Source organism: Pygocentrus nattereri, chromosome 23 (genome assembly GCF_015220715.1).
Source record: "Pygocentrus nattereri isolate fPygNat1 chromosome 23, fPygNat1.pri, whole genome shotgun sequence".
Lineage (NCBI taxonomy): Eukaryota > Metazoa > Chordata > Actinopteri > Characiformes > Serrasalmidae > Pygocentrus > Pygocentrus nattereri.
The window spans coordinates 11,346,105-11,364,844 of NC_051233.1; the positions used below are offsets into that span (position 1 = coordinate 11,346,105).

Genomic DNA, 18,740 nt, shown 5'->3' on the forward strand with positions numbered 1-18,740 from the left:
AACACAAAACAAATTGTAGCAAAGTAAATTGTATAAGACCTTGTAGCCTGTAGAAGTTGTGAAACCAGCTCCGCTGAGACATTTATCACACATACACACTGAAGACGAATTCCACATTTTTTCAGATTTATAACTATTTTATCATTCAGAGAAAAGAAATACGGAATCACTACATTCTTAGGAAAATATTATGGAATCGCTCTGTAATTTGCAGTTCTAAAACAAACACATCAGATTAAATCTGCTAATTAGTCTTCAGTTTAAAAAGAGTGCTCACACCTTGGAGAGCTGTTGTACAAAGTGGACTGGCGTGAATCATGGCTCCAACACGAGAGATGTCAGTAGAAATAAAGGAGAGAATTATTATAACTTCTTCAACAAGGTAAATCATCACGGAATGTTGCAAAAGATGTTGGTTGTTCCCAGTCAGCTGTGTCTGAAATCCGGACCAAGCACAAACAAGATGGGAAGGTTGTAAAAGGGAAGCATACAGGTGGACCAAGGAAAACATCAACGCGTCAAGATAGAAACCTTAAAGCAAGAGGTCTTGAAAACAGAAAATGCACAACAAAACAAATGCGAAACAATTGGGTGGAAACGGGAGTCAATGTGAATGAACTGTAAGAAATCGCCTAAAAGAAATGGGATTTACATCCAGAAAAGCCAAACGAAACCATCATTAACACCTAAACAGAAAAGAACAAGGTTACAATATGATATAGTAAAGCAATCACCAGTGGATGCCTGGATGAAAGTAATCTTCAGTGATGAATGGCAAATCTGCATTGGGCAAAGTGATGATGCTGGAACTTTTGTTTGGTGCCGATCCAATGAAACTTATAAACACGACTGTCTGAAGAAAACATGTACATTTCCACAGTCATTGATGATCTGGGGCTGCATGTCAGGTAAAGGCAAGGGGAGACGACAGTCATTACATCTTCAATAAATGCCAAAGTCTACATTGCAATATTGGACACTTCTCTTATTCCATCAGCTGAAAGGATGTTTGGTTGGTTCATTTTTCAAGATGATAATGCATCTTGCCGTAGGTGCAGTGTTTTTCTCATGATTCCATAATATTTTCCTCAGAATTGAGTGATTGCGTATTTCTTTCCTCTACTTGAATTGTGACTGACTACAACAATTCTTCTTCTTCTTCCGGCTGCTCCCTTTAGGGGTCGCCACAGCGGATCATCTTCCTCCATCTTGCCCTATCCACTGCCTCCTCTACTTTTTATACCAACCATCTCCATGTCCACCTTCACTACATCCATAAACCTTCTCTGAGGTCTACCTCTTCTACTTCTACCTGGCAGCTCCGATTCCAACATTATTTGACCAATATATTCACTATTCCTCCACAACACATGTCCAAACCATCTCAACCTGGCCTCTCTGGCTTTATCTCCAAACTGCTCCACCTTCACTGTCCCTCTGATCTGCTCATTTCTAATCTTGTCCATCCTTGTCACTCCCAACGAAAATCTCAGCATCTTCATCTCCGCCACCTCCAGCTCAGCCTTCTGTCTTCTAGACAGAGCCACGGTCTACAACAATTATATTTCTTTCTTTCTTAATGCCAGAAGGTTGGAATTTTGAAAAAAATAAGTTTTGTGGCATGTCTCTGTGATCAACCTTTTTCTTCAAAATTAAACAATTCAAAGATTTTCCTCCAAGAGTGGTGATTCCATCATTTTTACTAGGGGTTGTATAAGTTTCTCTACAAGAAGCCTCTTCACATCAGACCATTCTGAACTGCTCTTTTACCACCGCAAGGACTGAATTATTCAGTAATTTTGAAAAATTAGTTGAATTCCCCTTTAGGTAAATTAGGGGTGCTTCCAGGATCAGAGCTTTAAGGGTGCTGAGTATTCAATAAGACCCCCCATCCCCCATCCCCCATCCCCCAACCCCCCAGTCTAGCACCTTGGCTTTAATATCAACACGTAGGCCTAGCAATCAGCTTCTCTCGCTCGAGTTCAACTTACTGGAGCCGCCGCAACACAGTCTCACCGAAACTAGTGCAGCTACAGCACGGCTTCGGGGAGAGCGGGGCGGGGGGCAGCAGGAGAGAGAAAGTGGATCATATCATTTGCTCATTAGAGACAAACTTCTGTTTAAAGAAAACAACAACCAAAAAAAACTACTTTTTAGGGGTGTAAAGGGGGCTAGAACACGCATATGAGGCCTCTGGCTTTGCTGAGGAAAGACGAGGAGTAATACCAGTGTAACCCCTCCGGTCTACTTTCACCACGTCACGCGATGGGCGGGGCCAAACCGAGCGCAGGTAAGCATTTACACCAGGAAGGGCGTCCAGTTTCAGCAGTTTCTTTTCAGCGTTACGCTTGGCTGTTGTTGGCGCGTAGATAACGAAAACAGACCGAATTCCTGCTTAAGTTGTCGGTCATTTTTATTTCAATATTCCTTGGCTGTTTTCCTACAAGCAGGACGCTCTACATCCAGCCAACATGCTCTTTGTCTTGATGTGTCTCTGCTTGCACGCGACAGGTAAGTCTTCCGGCTTTTTTCCTTCTGAAAGTTACACTTGTATTTATTTATTTTCTGTGTATATGATTTATTCCTTCTTTTGAGTTTTTTACTTTTATCACCATGAACAAAATTAGACCGTTGGTGTTTTAAGCTGCGGCAGAAGTTGAGCTGCTGTTTTCTTTGGCTGCCGCTCAGAAAGTCGGTGAGCTGTGTCCTGTTACAGTCTCGGCGAACAGATGACGGGCCGCCACAGGGCCGGTCAAATTGGCTGTTTCTGGCACATTTAGGAGTTTTTTTTGGCTTGTTTGAGTCTATGAATGATCTTTCTTGTCTTTCGCCTCGTCAGTTGACGTGGTTTACTTATCTTTTCACCTGTGTGTGTGACGCACCTGTTTAGCACACCTGCTATTTAGCCAGCAAGCGGCCTGTATGAGATGAGCGCGTAAATACCCAGTTTAGGTTGTATGATACTTATTATTCGGCTTAGTCGAGTAAAACCTCAATGCTGATTTCATTTCGAAGGTTTTTTTGGATTGTAGGCCTTTAGTTTTCAGGCTTTCAAGCTACAGTATCACCTTGGAATCCTTATCTCCACCACCCCTCCCCCCGAAACTCAATACACACACACACACACACACACACACACACACACACACACACACACACACACAAACACAAACAAGGAAATCTCTCACTGAATACACACCGAGGAGAAAGCAAAACTAAAGGCTGAGAGAGGCAGAGGTGGGTCGTTTTCTAATGAAGTAAACTGGTGGTGAGCAATATGGTAGAAATATATAATAATAATAATAATAATAATAATAATAATAATAATAATAATAATAATAATAATTTATTATATTTTTCTTGATACACAATGTCACTATTTTTTTTAATAATGTTTGATATTTGATTTATATTATACAATATCAAAAACAAATTTTATATATATATATATATATATATATATATATATATATATATATATATATATATATATATATATATATATATATATATATAAAAATTATGTATGTATACTAAACACAGAACTGTGTTTTCTTTATAGTGAAACACGCAGCTGGTCTTTAAGTAATGACGATGTTTACAATATACTCAGAAAAGCTTGTTGTTACATTAACATAATTCATTATTATAACGACAGATAAGGTCACTGCCCACCTCTAAATTAAATCCAAATGTTATTGGAATAGATATAAAATTAGCTGCCAGGAAACATCCATCCATCCATTTTCTAGCAAAACGTTGCAGTTGCTGACACTTTAGAACTGAATTAAATTAACCATGATTAATAGATTTAGGAACTAATTGTGAAGGACTAGAGGGACCGAGGATAATGGGAAATCTTTTCCTCACAAGTAGGTGTATAGTTGAGTGGCAGTAGAAGTGCTATCATGTCAATACACTCAGAAAAGCACAGATCTCTTTAAAATTGAGCTGGATGCAAGCTGCTGCCCACCTTTTGAGGTTAGAGTTAAGGTTTTTAAAGCAAAATTCTGAAGATTTCTGAAAAGTTCTGCATAATTTAAGCCTTGAAATATAAACTGAGACATGTACCTCTCTGCCATGAGTGGATTTCACCCATACATTTTACACCAGTACGTTAATTTAGAACGATCACGTATTCATGACCATTTTTAGTAACTTTCTGTCAGGGAGTTTTTAGAGGCATCAAACACTTCAGACGTCTGATTCCTGTCACCACCACTGTGAACAAGTCTGTAAGTTTCTTTAGAATTAAGCATTTCATATCAAACCACTCTGAAGGAATTTCTTTACATCCTAATTATTTAATCTTAGAGGCATTTTGGAAAAATCAGTGTGATTTCCCCTTGAAATCTGTGCAACTACAGTCAAGCCAGAAATGAAAATGTTTATGCTACTGTTCTTTCTCCAAAATAATTTGCAGTAATTTATCTAGGTTGTTTGAAAAACACTTATTGCGAGACTTAAACACTTAAAGCTAATTCTCAGGTGTCTGGAATACAAACAAAATATGGATTTTGCTGATGAGGTCATGAGGACTGACTTGAGAACTTGTAGGTTAGCATAACAAGAGCATTTTTTAGTTTATAGAATTGTCCTATTGAGACTTTAATATTTTACATCATCAAAATGAATTAGGCTGTGGTGAACTGTTGGCCTGTAGCTCTAAAATAAAGTCAGTCCACTTTCTTATGCATGTGTGTTCTGTGGGTCATGGTGGTGCACACTTGCAACGTGTCCTTGTCCACTTCAGTGGTAATAAAAGGCCACATTGAGTGTTTACAGCCCCTCTTCGGTTGTAAATCACTAAATTGTGCATGGCTAAATTGATTTGTGTATTATAATTTGTTTTTGTACCACATGGTCAGTGGTGAGTCAGAGGCTGTTGCTGGCTTAAGTGTGAAACAAACACGTTGTAGCTCAGCTTTTTTTAACCTGTTGCCTTTGGAAGTTCCCTCGCCAGACCGCTTACTCAGTAAGTCTAGCCTTTCAGTGTGCTTGACCACACCTTGAAGCTAGAAATTTAAAGATGTGCTCATAGTGTGTGCTGTAATTTACAATTGAATACACCTCATTTAAATAAAGTAGTAATGCTTTGTAATATTTACTTTGGCATCACACTAGATTGGTTCCTTCCATTGTCCTACTGCTGAATGATCAGACTGTGCACTGACTGCCTCAGAGGGCCAAAGAACAAAGCAGTTGTGCTTAAACACGATTCACCTCTTTTGAAAGCAGACCTGTTAGTTGTTATTTTTATTGCTCCGTGCGGTTTTAAAGCTGCCCTTTTGACAGTTGTTAGCTTTCACAATCACAACAAACAAAATTTAATTGGACTTGTTTATAGTCATTGAGTTGAGGTGTACACATGTAAATTTAATGGCACTTAATTGCCAGCTTAAATGTCATGATTGTGATGGGCTTAATAGAAAGTCTGTCATGTTACAAATGAGGAAATGTACTGAAGCTTTGATGAGGAAACGAAAGTTCTGAGCGTGGGCAGTAGTTTCTGCCAACTAACATTTTTCTTTTTCTTTTAGGTTTATCTTTATTTTGAGTGTGTCTGTATGTCTATGAGATTACAAGAACATGGTAATAAATAACTACAAGCTTAATAAATTCTAAAATCTCCAAATCTTTGGTACAGTGCGATAAAATTTTCTTGATCTGCTTTGACTTATGTCGTAAAGTGCTTTTAGTTTCTGCGGTTTTGCGCAGAGGATTAAAAAGAAATTGGTCTCAGTGATTTGAACACTTATCTCTCTTTATCTCCCTCTACTGCTCTCAGGCCTGCATGCTTTTTCTGCCAGCAGTCCTGCAAAGACTGTGATGGTAAAAGAGGGCAGTGGTAAGTCAGTGTGTCTCTCTCTCTCTCTCTCTCTCTCTCTCTCTCTCTCTCTCTCTCTCTCTCTCTCTCTCTCTCTCTCTCTCTCTCTCTCTCTCTCTCTCTCTCTCTCTCTCTCTCTCTCTCGATAGAAACATTTCACCCAGTGTAACCAGTATTAGAAAGATTTAGCTGAACTAACCTGGACTGTTATGAATTTTCAGGAGCTGATATGAAATGTGATTACAGTGCTGACTTTGGAGCATCACCTCGAGTGGAGTGGAAATTTAAGGATTTAAAGGGTTCACAGTCCTTTATCTTCTTTGATGGACAGATTACCGGTAAGAATATCCTCCAACCAATCAGTCCACTTATTTTCAAACATACACGTATGTAGCTCAAATGTTTATTGTAGATGAAGACTGGACGACAGTGTTTACTGCATGCTTTACTTAAATCTGCTGTAAATGCTACTTAACTTGTTATTCAAGTCTGTCGAGTCTTCTTTGTTTTATCTAAAGTCTCCTTGGCGTACCAATCTAAATAGATTTCATTGCATGACAATATTGTGTTTATTATCTTTTAAAGCCCAGTACCAAGGACGGTTCACTCAGTATGCAGGTGGTCTGAGGGTCGAAAAGACAACCAGAAAAGACACTGGAGACTATACATGCGAGGTGTCTGGCAACGGTGGCTATGCAGATGTTACAATCAAGCTAACAGTGATTGGTAAGTTGTTCTTTGTTGCTTTTATGTAGCTATATTTTTTTCACTCCATCTCTTTGGAGCTGCAGCATCCTTATTTTGAGTTAGTTATTGTGGAAATTGGGATTTAAAAAAAAAAAAAAGATTTGTCAGCATTTTCATTTGGTAAGTAAGGAGTTATATAAAAAGTAATAAGTATAATTATTTGACATAAACTCAAAACTGTGAAATGTCAAACATAAGCCAGAATCTGACATACAACTGTCAAACAGGGGAGGAAAAAAAGGTGTGCCCCTTTTATTTCACCTAGTGGGAACTAGTTTCTGTTTTGTTTGACTGCTGTTTCAAGCGACAGCTATGCTTGTACCAAAATAAGACATTGTTAACAGGCAATAAATAGCTTACATAATCATCAGAGTTAGTATTTAATATGAGCCATGGTAAATCGGAGTAGATGGTTCATTATAATGATGCTGCTTATTGTTGCTATTATGCTATCGTTTTTTGCATAATTTTAAAACTACACTTTGTGTCCAAATTTCACAATAAATTGTCAAACAATCTGCAAAAATCTTTGTTCTTTAACTTCTATTATGTTTTATTAGGTTAAGAATGTGGTTTTTCTCCTGTTACCAGTAATACATGCAATGAGGTGAAAGTACAAAATGGCAGCGCCTGCCCCTTTGATCCTATTATGTGTGCGCTAAAGGGTGGTAGCGCTTATAAATAGTAAAAAAAGCAAATTGCGAAATTATTCACTATATCCTGAAGTCTCAGTCATCAGGTCTCATTCATCCCTGTCCTGTACATGCTGTGCTGATGATGATGATGATGATGATGATGATGATTTCTGTACCCTACAGTACCTCCCTCAGTGCCTGTCAGCCGAATCCCTACCTCAGTCACAACAGGCCGGAATGTTCTGCTGACCTGCTTCGACAAGGACGGCTCTCCTCCATCCACCTACCGATGGTACAAAGATGGCACCCCTCTGCCAGAAGACCCCAGCAAGTTCCCCGCCTTCAAGAACATGACATACAAAATGAATGCTCAGAATGGCAACCTGGTAAGTGAATAAAACAAATGACATACAGGCTTTATAGCTCACTGCTGTTTACTGAGACAGTTTTAATGATGCAAAGTATTACTATTAATAAAAGTATGTATGTGGCATCACTTTTTTTTTTTTTTTGCTTTGGCCATGATAAATTAGAACGCTTAAGATGTTAGCAAAACCAGAATTTTTTTTAATGGGTTGTAGAACTGCCAAATTATTTGTGTGCTGACCATCATTGTATCCCAAATTTCCCCATGGGAAATCCATCTGTGTGTGTGTGTGTGTGTGTGTGTGTGTGTGTGTGTGTGTGTGTGTGTGTGTGTGTGTAACAGGAGTTTCCCAGTGTGGCCAAGACAGACAGTGGGAAATATTTCTGTGAGGCTTCCAATGATCAGGGACCTATTCAGCGTGGAGAGACTGTGTTCATGGAAGTCAGTGAGTAAACTATTTAACCTGTCTTAAATTTTTTATAATGCTTTTAGGGCTAGACTAATATGAAGATATGCATTCCCGTGGGCTTCCTGCAGGACCCACTGCAATATCGTTTGATGCATGGCTTATTTTCAGTGAGTGGATTGGGCCCAGTGCATGCGGGAGCAGGACAACACATGTTGAGGAATCTCACGGCTGAATGAAGAAGCAAAATAAAGTGATAAATCACTTAACTGAGTCTTAGTTTCATGTCATCTGTAGGTACTTACTGTGTTTTGTCTTTCATTTTGTAGAAGATGTGAACACAGGAGGCATCATTGCTGGGGTCATTGTAGCCCTTCTAGCCATTGCGTTGCTTTGCTTTGGCCTGTGGTATGCTAATAAGAAGGGATATTTACCCAGTAAGTTCTTCCTCCTTCTGTCAGTGTGTCTTTGTAAGATTTAGCTCTTTTTGGACTTCTAAGTGTGTAATGTTCATCAAACTCATTCTGCCTTTTTTTTCATTCTCTCCATCCAGAAATGTCTGAAAGGTAAGATATAGATTTTTTGTATTTTGATTTTGCAGTGCATGAACTTTAACTTCTTAAATGAGCAGACGTTAGACAAATGGTTGACAGTATTTGTGTTTTCTGTTACAGCAAGCAGAAATCAGCAGTGTATACTCAGCCTAGACAGGACTATGGGGATGAAGACGATGTAAGTACAACTATCTGATACTAATCAGATCAACTCATCTGCCTTTTGTGGTGTTACTTTGTTGTACTGTTGATGGATGGATGGATGGATGGATGGATAAAAGCGAAGGGAATTACTTTGCTAAGGCAACGCAAATTATGAATTGTGCAGCCCTACTGAGTTAACAATTTTACCACAGAAAGCATATATACTGTTATTTATTTTTTATATATATATATATATATATATATATATATATATATATATATATATATATATATATATATATATATATATATATATAAAAAACACTCATCTTTATTCAAAGTTCTTTATTCAAAAATGTAGAGCAAAGAAGTTTGGAGAACAATGTTTCAAATATGTTTTTACTCATATTTAACAAAAGGTTTTTCCAGCAGCTTATAGCAGACAGTGTTGTTAATTAGCAACCAGTAAGTCAGTGGAATAATACAAGTATTGAGAAAAAGTGTGTCGTCATCAGATATAACACAGGTAGGCTTAACGTGGGGCATTCTATACTATTGCCTATACTATCTATATATCTATACTGTGCTGTGATATTGTAAGGTGAATTGAAAATTTCCCTGCTGTGGGACTAATAAAGCATTATCTTAATGACCATAAGCAGGAACATCTAGTTTAAAATAGCGTAGAATCCATTAAAAAAAGATTAAAAAAAGAAGAAAAGAAAAAGGAGAACAAGAACAAAGAAAAACCAAGCTGTTACGTTTGGAAATCCTATTAATGTGTTTTTAACATGTTTACTATTGGTAACTTAAATGTCATCTGATGTTTGGAAAATAGGAATACACTGCTAAGAGAATTGCGCGCCGATATCAAGATCTAATATTTTTCGTGTACATATCTGCTGATGCTGATACATACACATTTATAAGATGTAGAAATTGGGACTTAATTCCAGTTTCTGGATTAGCTTTTCAGAGCAGTGTAAACTACAATATGCAACAAAAAATTTTTGTAAGCCAGTGTCATTTATTTTTCATGCACTTATCTGCTGTTTCATACATACATGCATACATACATACATGCATACATGCATACATACATGTATAAGAAGTCCAAATTAGGACTACATCTACCTGGATTGGCATTAGATAAATATAGCATTGCATGGAGCTACAAGTGCAGTCAAAAAATAAAATGTAATTTAAGCACAGTAGCCCAGCCCAGCATCACCTAAACATTGTGCTCTTTCGGTGTACAATACATACATTTATCAACTGTATCTTTCAGATATTGGACAAATCTAAACATCTGTTTGATTCAAGCCGTTGTCTGCCGATACAGAAATGATTGCGATATAACTGTGGGTCTCTACAAATTTGATTTCCTCCTGTGAGCAGCCTAGAGTGGTTCTATGAGTATTTTGTTTTGAGGCAGTCACAGGATCCAGTGAAGGTCAAAATATAGCAGGTTAATCATATCACATACCAGCAAAAATATGTGGACACCTGACCATCAAACCTATATGATCGATGTTCCAATCGATTAAGTGTTCTATGGGGTTGCAGTCAGGGCTCTGTGCAGGCCATTGGAGTTCCTCCACATCAAACCATGTGTTTATGAGCATTTCTTTGTGCCCAAGGACACAATCATCCTGGAACAAGAACCTTCCTCAAACTGTTACCACAAACTTGGAAACTTACAAAGACACTGTAGACAATTATATGTTGTAGTATTAACATTAGCCTTCACTGGAACTAAGGGGTCAAACCCTGAAAAACAGCCCCAGCCCGTTATCCCTCCTCCACCAAACTTTACTGTTAGCACCATGCATTCTGTTGGGCAGTATTCTCCTGGTGTCTGCTAAACCCACATTCATCCATCAGACTGACCGATGGTGAACTGTGATTTATCACTCTAGAGAACATGTTTCCAATTCTCCACAGTCCAGTAGCAGCATATTTTACACCACTCCAGCCAGTGCTTGGCATTGTGCATAGTGATACTAGGCTTGTGTGCATGAAGCTCTCACAGTACTTGTGCTGATCTGGTGCCCAACTGCTGCTCTGCTTCATCACCTGGTGGCCCCACTCAGAGTTTCCATGGTCTTCCGCTTCGTGGTTGAGCTAGTGTTGCTTCTTGATGCTTTCATTTCACATTAATCACACTTACAAGTGACCAACAGGGCAGATATTTCCCAGCCTCGGTTGTGGTAAAGGTGGCATCCTATAAAATTGCCAAGGTAAAGGCCAGAGTTCTTTACTGTGGCCCATTTTACTGACAGTGTCTAATCAGAATGCATAGCTGTGTGCTTGATTTTATATACCTGTTAGCAGTTGGTGTAGTGAAACACCTGAACTCAATAATGGAAATGGGTTTTCCACATACTTTTGGAAATAGAGTATATATCTGTGTCCCAGTTGCATAATGTGGTATTTTATCAGTGTTGTGCAGCCCAATAACCCAGCAAGTAGTACTTCTGCCTTTCCATATATGTGAATACAATAAAAGCCTCATTATTGCATTTTGTTTTTGTTTGTTTCAGGGGGAGTTCAAACAGAAGTCATCATTTGTGGTGTAGCCTACATTTTTCACCTGTTCAGCCGTTAAGGATCTCTCCTGCTCTGCTGATGTCGTGTGTGTGTGTGTGTGTGTGTGTGTGTGTGTGTGTGTGTGTGTGTGTGTGTGTGTGTGTGTGTGTGTGTGTGTGTGTGTGTGTGTGTGTGTGTGTGTGTGTGTGTGTCCGTGTCCCACTAGCAGTTGCACTGACCCTAATGCTGAGCCTTGTATCAGAAAGCTTCATGAATATCCACTGGATCATCTCACCTTTAGAACACCTTTTAGAGGGGTAAAACATAAATAACAGTTAAGGGTCTGAATAAACTTTCACTTGCCTTTTACTTTGTTGTTGAATTTTACCATTTTAAAAAAGTTTTTTGCTTTTTTCTACCCTGTTGAAAAATATTACTGTTTGCCATCCTTCAGGAAAACATTGTATAAATGTTTGTTAGGTGATGTAAAGTACATATAATTTGAATAAGCTTATTAAATTTGTATAGGTTACACTGATTGACTGGTGGAGTGACGTTAATGTTGTGTATCCGCTTGAATTGTACATAAGTGTCCTTGTATGTTTATGTAGGGAAAACAAGGTACTAAAATATTTCCACACTAATATCCTGTTTATCCATGTGGTCTGTTTTCTTAATCAAAGGGTTTAGATTGTACTTTTGTCTTTTTTTTTTTTCTTCTTTTTATTTCTCTTGTGAAATGTAAATAGATGTTTTGGTTTTGTTTTTTGATTTAATTGTATTTTTTACTACAATTGTGACACACAGAGCTGTAAATTGAACATCTAGAAATTTCTGAGAAGACATTGGTTTGATGTGTCTGACAGCAAATCCACCTTTTAAAGTGTCTTGGAAAATGATTTCTCAATGGTTCTCTTGAACACTGCACACAAACAATATAAAATGCATGCAATATTTGGTTGTTTTAGTTTTTGTCATGTTCTGGCTGTAGAAATTTTTAGGCTTTTTTGGAATAAATCTTAACATTATTGATATAATTTGTGTCATTCAAGCTCTTCTGTTTTTTATTTATATATCTTTTTTGCATGTGTACTCCCATTGACAAATACAGCGACGCCACCAGGGGGCGGTATAGGCCACATTTCACATTTTCCCACAGCAATTTCTGAATCAAGAGGGTCAAATTTCCTTTCAACCCTTGAGCGACTACTTCTGGTTTCTCCAGGTGTGAGGATTCAGTCAGGCAGTAAAATGAATGTTTCCTTTTAGGCCTGGATAGCGTTGAATTACGCTGACCCACAGCGCTGCAGCCTATAGGCTCCATTCACTGATATCCGTTCCGTTTCACTGAGTTTTACGTGCTCTCTCTCTTAATACGTAGGTGGACATCCAAGAACAGCCTTTATTATTATAACCTGGTCCTGTCGTTGTCGTTTAAAAACCAGTTTGCCTGCCTTCCTCAGAGTTATTCACGTAACAGCTATGCGCCCAGCGCACTTACATAAATAGACTCATCTCGATGTGTGAGCCAAAGCCTGAATGATGAAAACTCTCATTTAGGTCTGCGGTATTGATCGGCACTGTCCCTTTAAAACCAGAGTGGGCGGGTCTCGAGGCCCAGACTGCGCGCTGATAGGCGCATTCGGCCGTCAGTCAAACCTCCATTCATAAATAAGTCATCTTGAAGAAGGAAGCGAATGTCAGTCGAGGGATGCTGCCTCCATTTCTATATAAATATGCACTCTGACAGCATTTTTCCTCACACGTCCGGCTCCGGCGGGCCGACAAGGACGAGCGCAGTGACTCTGGTGGCCAGCCAAATCGTTTAAGATTATAAAGCAGCGAGAAACGAAAGCGAAGTCCGAGTTTGTGGGCAGCGGACTGGGAGAGAGCCCGCGTCCCTGGTACATGCTCCGCTCTCCCGCTCTCTCTGCAGTGTGGCTGTCCGCCTCAGTGTTTTGGTCCAGTTTGTACATGTTTGTGTTGCCCGGCGCATCGAAAGTAAGCGAAACACGAGGAGTAGTGCAGCGCCAAATGGACCGCTGAGCCATGGCAGCAAAAGACGAGCTTTACGCCAAAGTTACGCCGCGGAGGCAGCGCCAGAGCCGGCCGGGCACTGTCAAACACGGCTCCAGCCTGGACGTGCTGCTGTCCATGGGCTTCCCCAAAACCAGGGCGTGAGTAGCCTGCCTTTTCCACTTTGTCGACCCCCCGCACACACGCACACACACACAGCTGCCAGACGCAGCCGAGAGAGCGTAGCTAGCGTGGTACAACTGTAAAACACAAGCCGTGTAGGCTACAGGCCACAGTTAACCTACTGTTGTTGCGGTTGGAGCAGCACTTAAACAAATGAGCCTAAACTGTTGTAATGGCGTCGAACTGACGTTGTTCTAGATTCTGCGGGACTGAGTCAAAAAACTGAAGCAGACTTTAACGAAAATGAGTTCCACCTTGTTTTCTGACTTGTTATTTTCCAGCTTTCATAAGTTCATAAACACGACAGGAATTTATCCTCCCCTCTGCTACTTGTTCCTTAAACCTTTCGGCCTCAAGTAGCACCAAGCTGGACCTGGACGGTACTAGGTTACTACACTTAAAGGAGGTTTTAGGATATTGGGTGGTTCGGAAGCCCACTTTCCTGTCAGGTAGGGGAGAAAAAGAACAGCCTAATCCCTCCTTCTCTGGTCCTGGCAGCAGTTTGTCCAAACAGGCTTAGCATCTTGAAATAATTACCTTTTTATTTCCTCAAGATATTGGCTTGTTATCTCAAATAAACTATATAGCAAAAGACATTTCTCACCAAATAATAACTTGTGTTCTCAAAAATGACGCAGAATAATGATTAATCTAAAGATCTAGATGAAGTTTCAACATACTGTGTCCAAATAGTGAGTTATTGGATTTCAAGAAATAAAACATTGTTTCCTTTTTTGGTGGAAGGAAGTCATTATTCCAGCATTATTGAGAAAATAATTGATTACAAGAGAGGAAAAAAAAAGTCATAGGCGTCTTTCTCCCCTTCTCAGTCTAGTGGGAATGCGCTTCCATAAGAGGGAGATGAGTTAGTACTATTATTAGTCAATAATGTACACTTTCAACTTTAGGTTACTCACATCTAGACCACAGAGGACGATTAAGTCTTTCCTTGAGGTAAATGCAAACGCCCATGATGGTCTACTGTATTATCCGAAGGCGTTTGATGAAAGGAGGTTGGTTGTGGAAAACTCATGCTCAAGTGTTTTTACGCCAATGAAATAATGTCTGGAGTAGAAGTAGCTACCAAAGGGCAACCTAATTAAGAGTTAAAAAAACTGCCATGGAATTTTTTTTAGAACCTCCAACATCTACTAAACTAAACCTCTGACATCTACTAAACTAAACCTCCGACATCTACTAAACTAAACCTCCGACATCTACTAAACTAAACCTCCGACATCTACTGAACTAAACCTCTGACATCTACTAAACTAAACCTCCGACATCTACTAAACTAAACCTCCGACATCTACTGAACTAAACCTCCGACATCTCCTAAACTAAACCTCCGACATCTCCTAAACTAAACCTCCGACATCTACTGAACTAAACCTCCGACATCTCCTAAACTAAACCTCCGGCATCTCCTAAACTAAACCTCCGACATCTCCTAAACTAAACCTCCGACATCTCCTAAACTAAACCTCCGGCATCTCCTAAACTAAACCTCCGACATCTCCTAAACTAAACCTCCGACATCTCCTAAACTAAACGTTGTTAGATATTGGTGAGTCAAAGGAATGGAAGACAGTGGTCATATGAGGGGAAAAACTTAGTACGGGTTTAAGATGTAGCTCTATCTCAGCGCGCGCTACTTGTGTAGCGGAGTTAAGAGGTTGTTCTAACACATATGTGGCTTGAAACTCCATAACAGCCTTTGTGTACATCCCCTTTGGTACTGTGTGGTTACGTTTTGAAGTTTTCACATCCTGAAACTGCCTTTATCTTTTGTATTACCTGGGTTCACGGGGCTGTTGTCATTGACGTGTAGGTATCTTTTAAAAAGAAGGCCTTTTTAATTTTTTATCTAAATTCAAAATCGCTAAACTGTGTCTTTTGATTTGTATGGTCTGTTAATCTGAATTCAGTCTACCTTCCCTCGAGTTGAGAAAATCAGTGTCTAGGAAGTTGCTGCTTTGAGCTGTGTCTGATGGGGTTGCCCGTGTGTTAATGACGCATCTAGTAGAAGCAATAAATGCGCCTCCGTGTAAGTCCAGGAAGCAGAACTTGACATGTAAAGATGGAGAAGGCTGGTATCTTCAACTGACCATGAAGGCACCATTATGCTACTGTCAGTTAGGAGGCATGCACCCATTCATCAAATTCAATCTGCAGCACATGTGCACGTACCATTGTGTTACCTTTAGCTTGGTATAATCTCTCTATGGGCGTAATCTGAGTGGAATCCGTCTTGTGTTTATGGCCACAGATTGAGATTGTGCTGGCCAAATGTTGACGTTTAGATTATAATCCCACAAAGTCAGGAGGTTGACAGGAGATGATTCTTGAGGCTTTTTTCCTCTTGTTTAGTTTAGAGTCGTGTGTGTGCGTGTGCGTGTGTGTGTGTGTGTGTGTGTGTGTGTGTGGTGAAATGCAAGATCATTGTTCCGTGGGAGGCATTTTTGTTGTGTTAAATGAGTTTATATAGTCTTGAGAGCTACTATACACACATTTTTCCAATTTCTCAGGAGGTGTGAATAGCTTTAGGGAATCGTTTTCAGGTATTTGTGTAACAGATTGAGCTAAAATTACACATCCACAGAGACAGGATGAATGCCAGGCCAGGTCTCTGTATGGCCAGCCATTCAGAATAAGTTAAACACCTAGATAGACACTGAAGTAGATGCTACGAGTTGCCTGGAGACAGTATTTCCCACTTTTACCACTAATTATACTGTATTGCTCATCGCTTCATGATGGTGTGGAGACACTGGTGGTCACCCCTGTTAAGCTGATCTGCTAAGCTGGTCTGCTCAGCTGTTCCATTGGCTAATGTTTGATAATATCACACTTTGAAATAAGGTCTTAAATAAGATGGTTAAGCTGGCATTACACTGTAAGGCTGTCACTGCAGTAGCTAAACAGTACCTAATGGTGCTAGAGTGGATGCTGTCAGGATGACCAGCTCAGCGGTGGCGACCACCGATGTCACCACAACGGGAGTTGTTTTTAATAAATATTTAATTTTTCCATCAACAACTGACTTTTTTGCTACTGGTGTTTGTTAATAGTGCATGCAGTATATGTACTATATGCATGTTGTGTCATCCTGGATGATAATTCTTAATTTTGGCCATAAGTTTCTTAGCCGGATATAATTTCAACACGTTTTCCTGTGCTTGGTTGAGGAATTGGAAAGCCTGGGGTCCAGTATGTTTCAGGTCAGGCACAAACATACACTATATGTCCTGAAGTGTCAAAGACAGCCCTTCTTTGTTCATACTGGTGTTAAAATGTTCACACACAGTCAGAATCTCCATAGAAAATCATTGGTAGTAGAATAGGATGCACAGCCACACTCAAACCTGATATCACCAAGCCCAGTGCTGAACATCAGCTAGAGGAGTATAAAGTCCCCCTGGATTGGGATGTGAAGCAGTGGGATTGTGTTCTCTGGAGTAATAAAGCATCATCCAGTCCCATTGGGATGAGTTGGAATGGAGTTTTTAATCTAAAACTAATCATCCAACATCACGACCTGACCTCGCTAATCCTCTTGTGGCTGAATGCAGTCAAATCCTCACAGCAACATCCAGTTTGAAATCTTTCCATAAGAGTAGATACTGTTATCAGCAAAAGGAGAACTTGCTAATAATAGCCTTGGTTTCAGATGAGCAGTTTCTACAAACCTGTAGGCAAAGTGCAGCTAATTATCACCTTTTATTACATCGTTCTTACAATGGTATTACAGGAACTAAGTGCGGCCTCTCATCACTCTTATGTTAAACAGTGTTATTTTACACAGTCATTGCACTGTAATTTCATGCGAGCATGTAATGCATCTTGTTTAACCACCCCTTTTCTGTGAAAGACTTCAATGAAACCTGTCATGTTTGTTATGGCATGGTGGTTTATTGCACCTATTATTGGCTGTTAGCTCCTGTATTGAGAATCAGAATGAACCAGTCAGCATTATGCATTATTCCAGTGAAAGTAATTAATTTGAATAGCTCCCAGTCAGTAAGCAGTGGTGCACCAGTCATTTGTTTTTGTGCTCGATTCTGTTTTTTTTAGTAGCCATGTGTTTGGGGTGGGGAAAAAAAAAAACACGTGGGGGATATTTCTAAATCAACCTTGAAATCTAAATGTGCTTTTGAAACCAAGAAATGTTTGGGGAGGGGGGGGTGGTTTAAAGACACGGTGGGAACTAGGCGAGGAGATGAGGAGCATCTATATCTATATCTATAGTTGAGCAACTGACCTGAGACATCTTAGACTGTGTTTCACACACAAAAAAAAAAGTTAATGTCTTCAGATGAAGGTGGAAAAAGTTACGCCTGACCTGACTGCATTAATCGGCTTGGGGTTAAAGATCACACCCCTGATTAGATTTCTCTCATCAGAGTCTCACACACTCGTGACCTGAATGCATACTTCACTTATGAGTTTACAGAGAAAGACCATGTATGAAACAGTGTAATTTTTAACCTGCAACCACTTTAGGGCCTCTGTTATAAGTGTTGCACCATCAACCTGTACCGTATATTTACATAGCATAAATATTCTAAATGTTGGCTTTAAAATGCTAACCATATTTTTTTGTGCCAAATTGATTAGAAAATAAAACGTAAGTTCTCCTTTTCTACAGTAAGGGTAGTACAAAGTTGTGGCAATGTAGCAAAATGTGCTTCTGTGGTGATAGCACCATCATATAACACTAAGAAATTAGTACAAGTGTCATGAAAATACTTAGCTTTCAAGGCGGGTGATAAGAAACAGCCTTAGTATTGCTGTTATTTTTGCTTAAAATGATCACCATTGCTTTTTGGTTTTTGATTAAAATTAATGGCTTGGTTATAAATTACTGAACTAGTTTGAGCTGTACTTTATTGTAATGTCCTCAATTCACAGTCACATGTGCACAAATACCACGTTTGTCTGTTGGATGTCATCTTTTAGACTGTATCACTAAAACTTTGTTGAAGCTTGAATAAGTGATTAATGAAGGCTGCCATGAACTTTTAAAAGCGCCTGACGGCTCGATGTCATTATGCTATTTGTGTGCTTTTTTCTAAACGAGTGTCTGAAGGGAGTTCTGTTTCTGTTGTGTTGTCAACTCGGGTATTAAGAATCATTTCACTAGTATAGTTTTTGAGTACCATTCTGGTATCATGACATCTAAAGGCCTCTTAAGTTAGCATTGAGTCCTGTTTATCAATTTTTAAAAATCTTTTAAATTTTTTACTTTTTTTGCTGTATATTCAAGCTCAGAGTTTAAGTTTTAACGGTCATTCTGTTGAACTCTTCTCTGCTTCTCACGCACACAGCTAGA

General features: G+C 39.3%; 2 protein-coding genes across 3 annotated transcripts in view; both read left to right on the forward strand.

Annotated features, from left to right (window-relative positions):
* The first annotated feature begins 2,286 nt into the window (after positions 1–2,286).
* f11r.1 (F11 receptor, tandem duplicate 1) lies at positions 2,287–12,246 on the forward strand. 2 transcript variants are annotated; one of them, XM_017701790.2, is made up of 10 exons: positions 2,287–2,511; positions 5,789–5,848; positions 6,049–6,165; positions 6,413–6,553; positions 7,393–7,595; positions 7,919–8,021; positions 8,315–8,419; positions 8,536–8,548; positions 8,657–8,714; positions 11,224–12,246. In XM_017701790.2, the coding sequence occupies exons 1-10, from the start codon at positions 2,472–2,474 to the stop codon at positions 11,257–11,259; spliced, it is 876 nt and encodes a 291-aa protein (XP_017557279.1). In that variant the 5' UTR covers positions 2,287–2,471; the 3' UTR covers positions 11,260–12,246. The 2 variants fall into 2 exon arrangements, with proteins under 2 accessions (XP_017557279.1, XP_017557278.1); XM_017701789.2 differs by having other exon boundaries at positions 2,288–2,511; positions 8,312–8,419.
* Positions 12,247–12,894: 648 nt separating this feature from the next.
* ubash3ba (ubiquitin associated and SH3 domain containing Ba) overlaps positions 12,895–18,740 on the forward strand; it is a 53,789-nt gene continuing 47,943 nt past the window's right edge. The window contains exon 1 of the mRNA XM_017701788.2: positions 12,895–13,386. Coding sequence (XP_017557277.1) covers positions 13,259–13,386 — 128 coding nt within the window. The 5' untranslated portion in view covers positions 12,895–13,258. The remainder of the gene's footprint in view (positions 13,387–18,740) is intronic.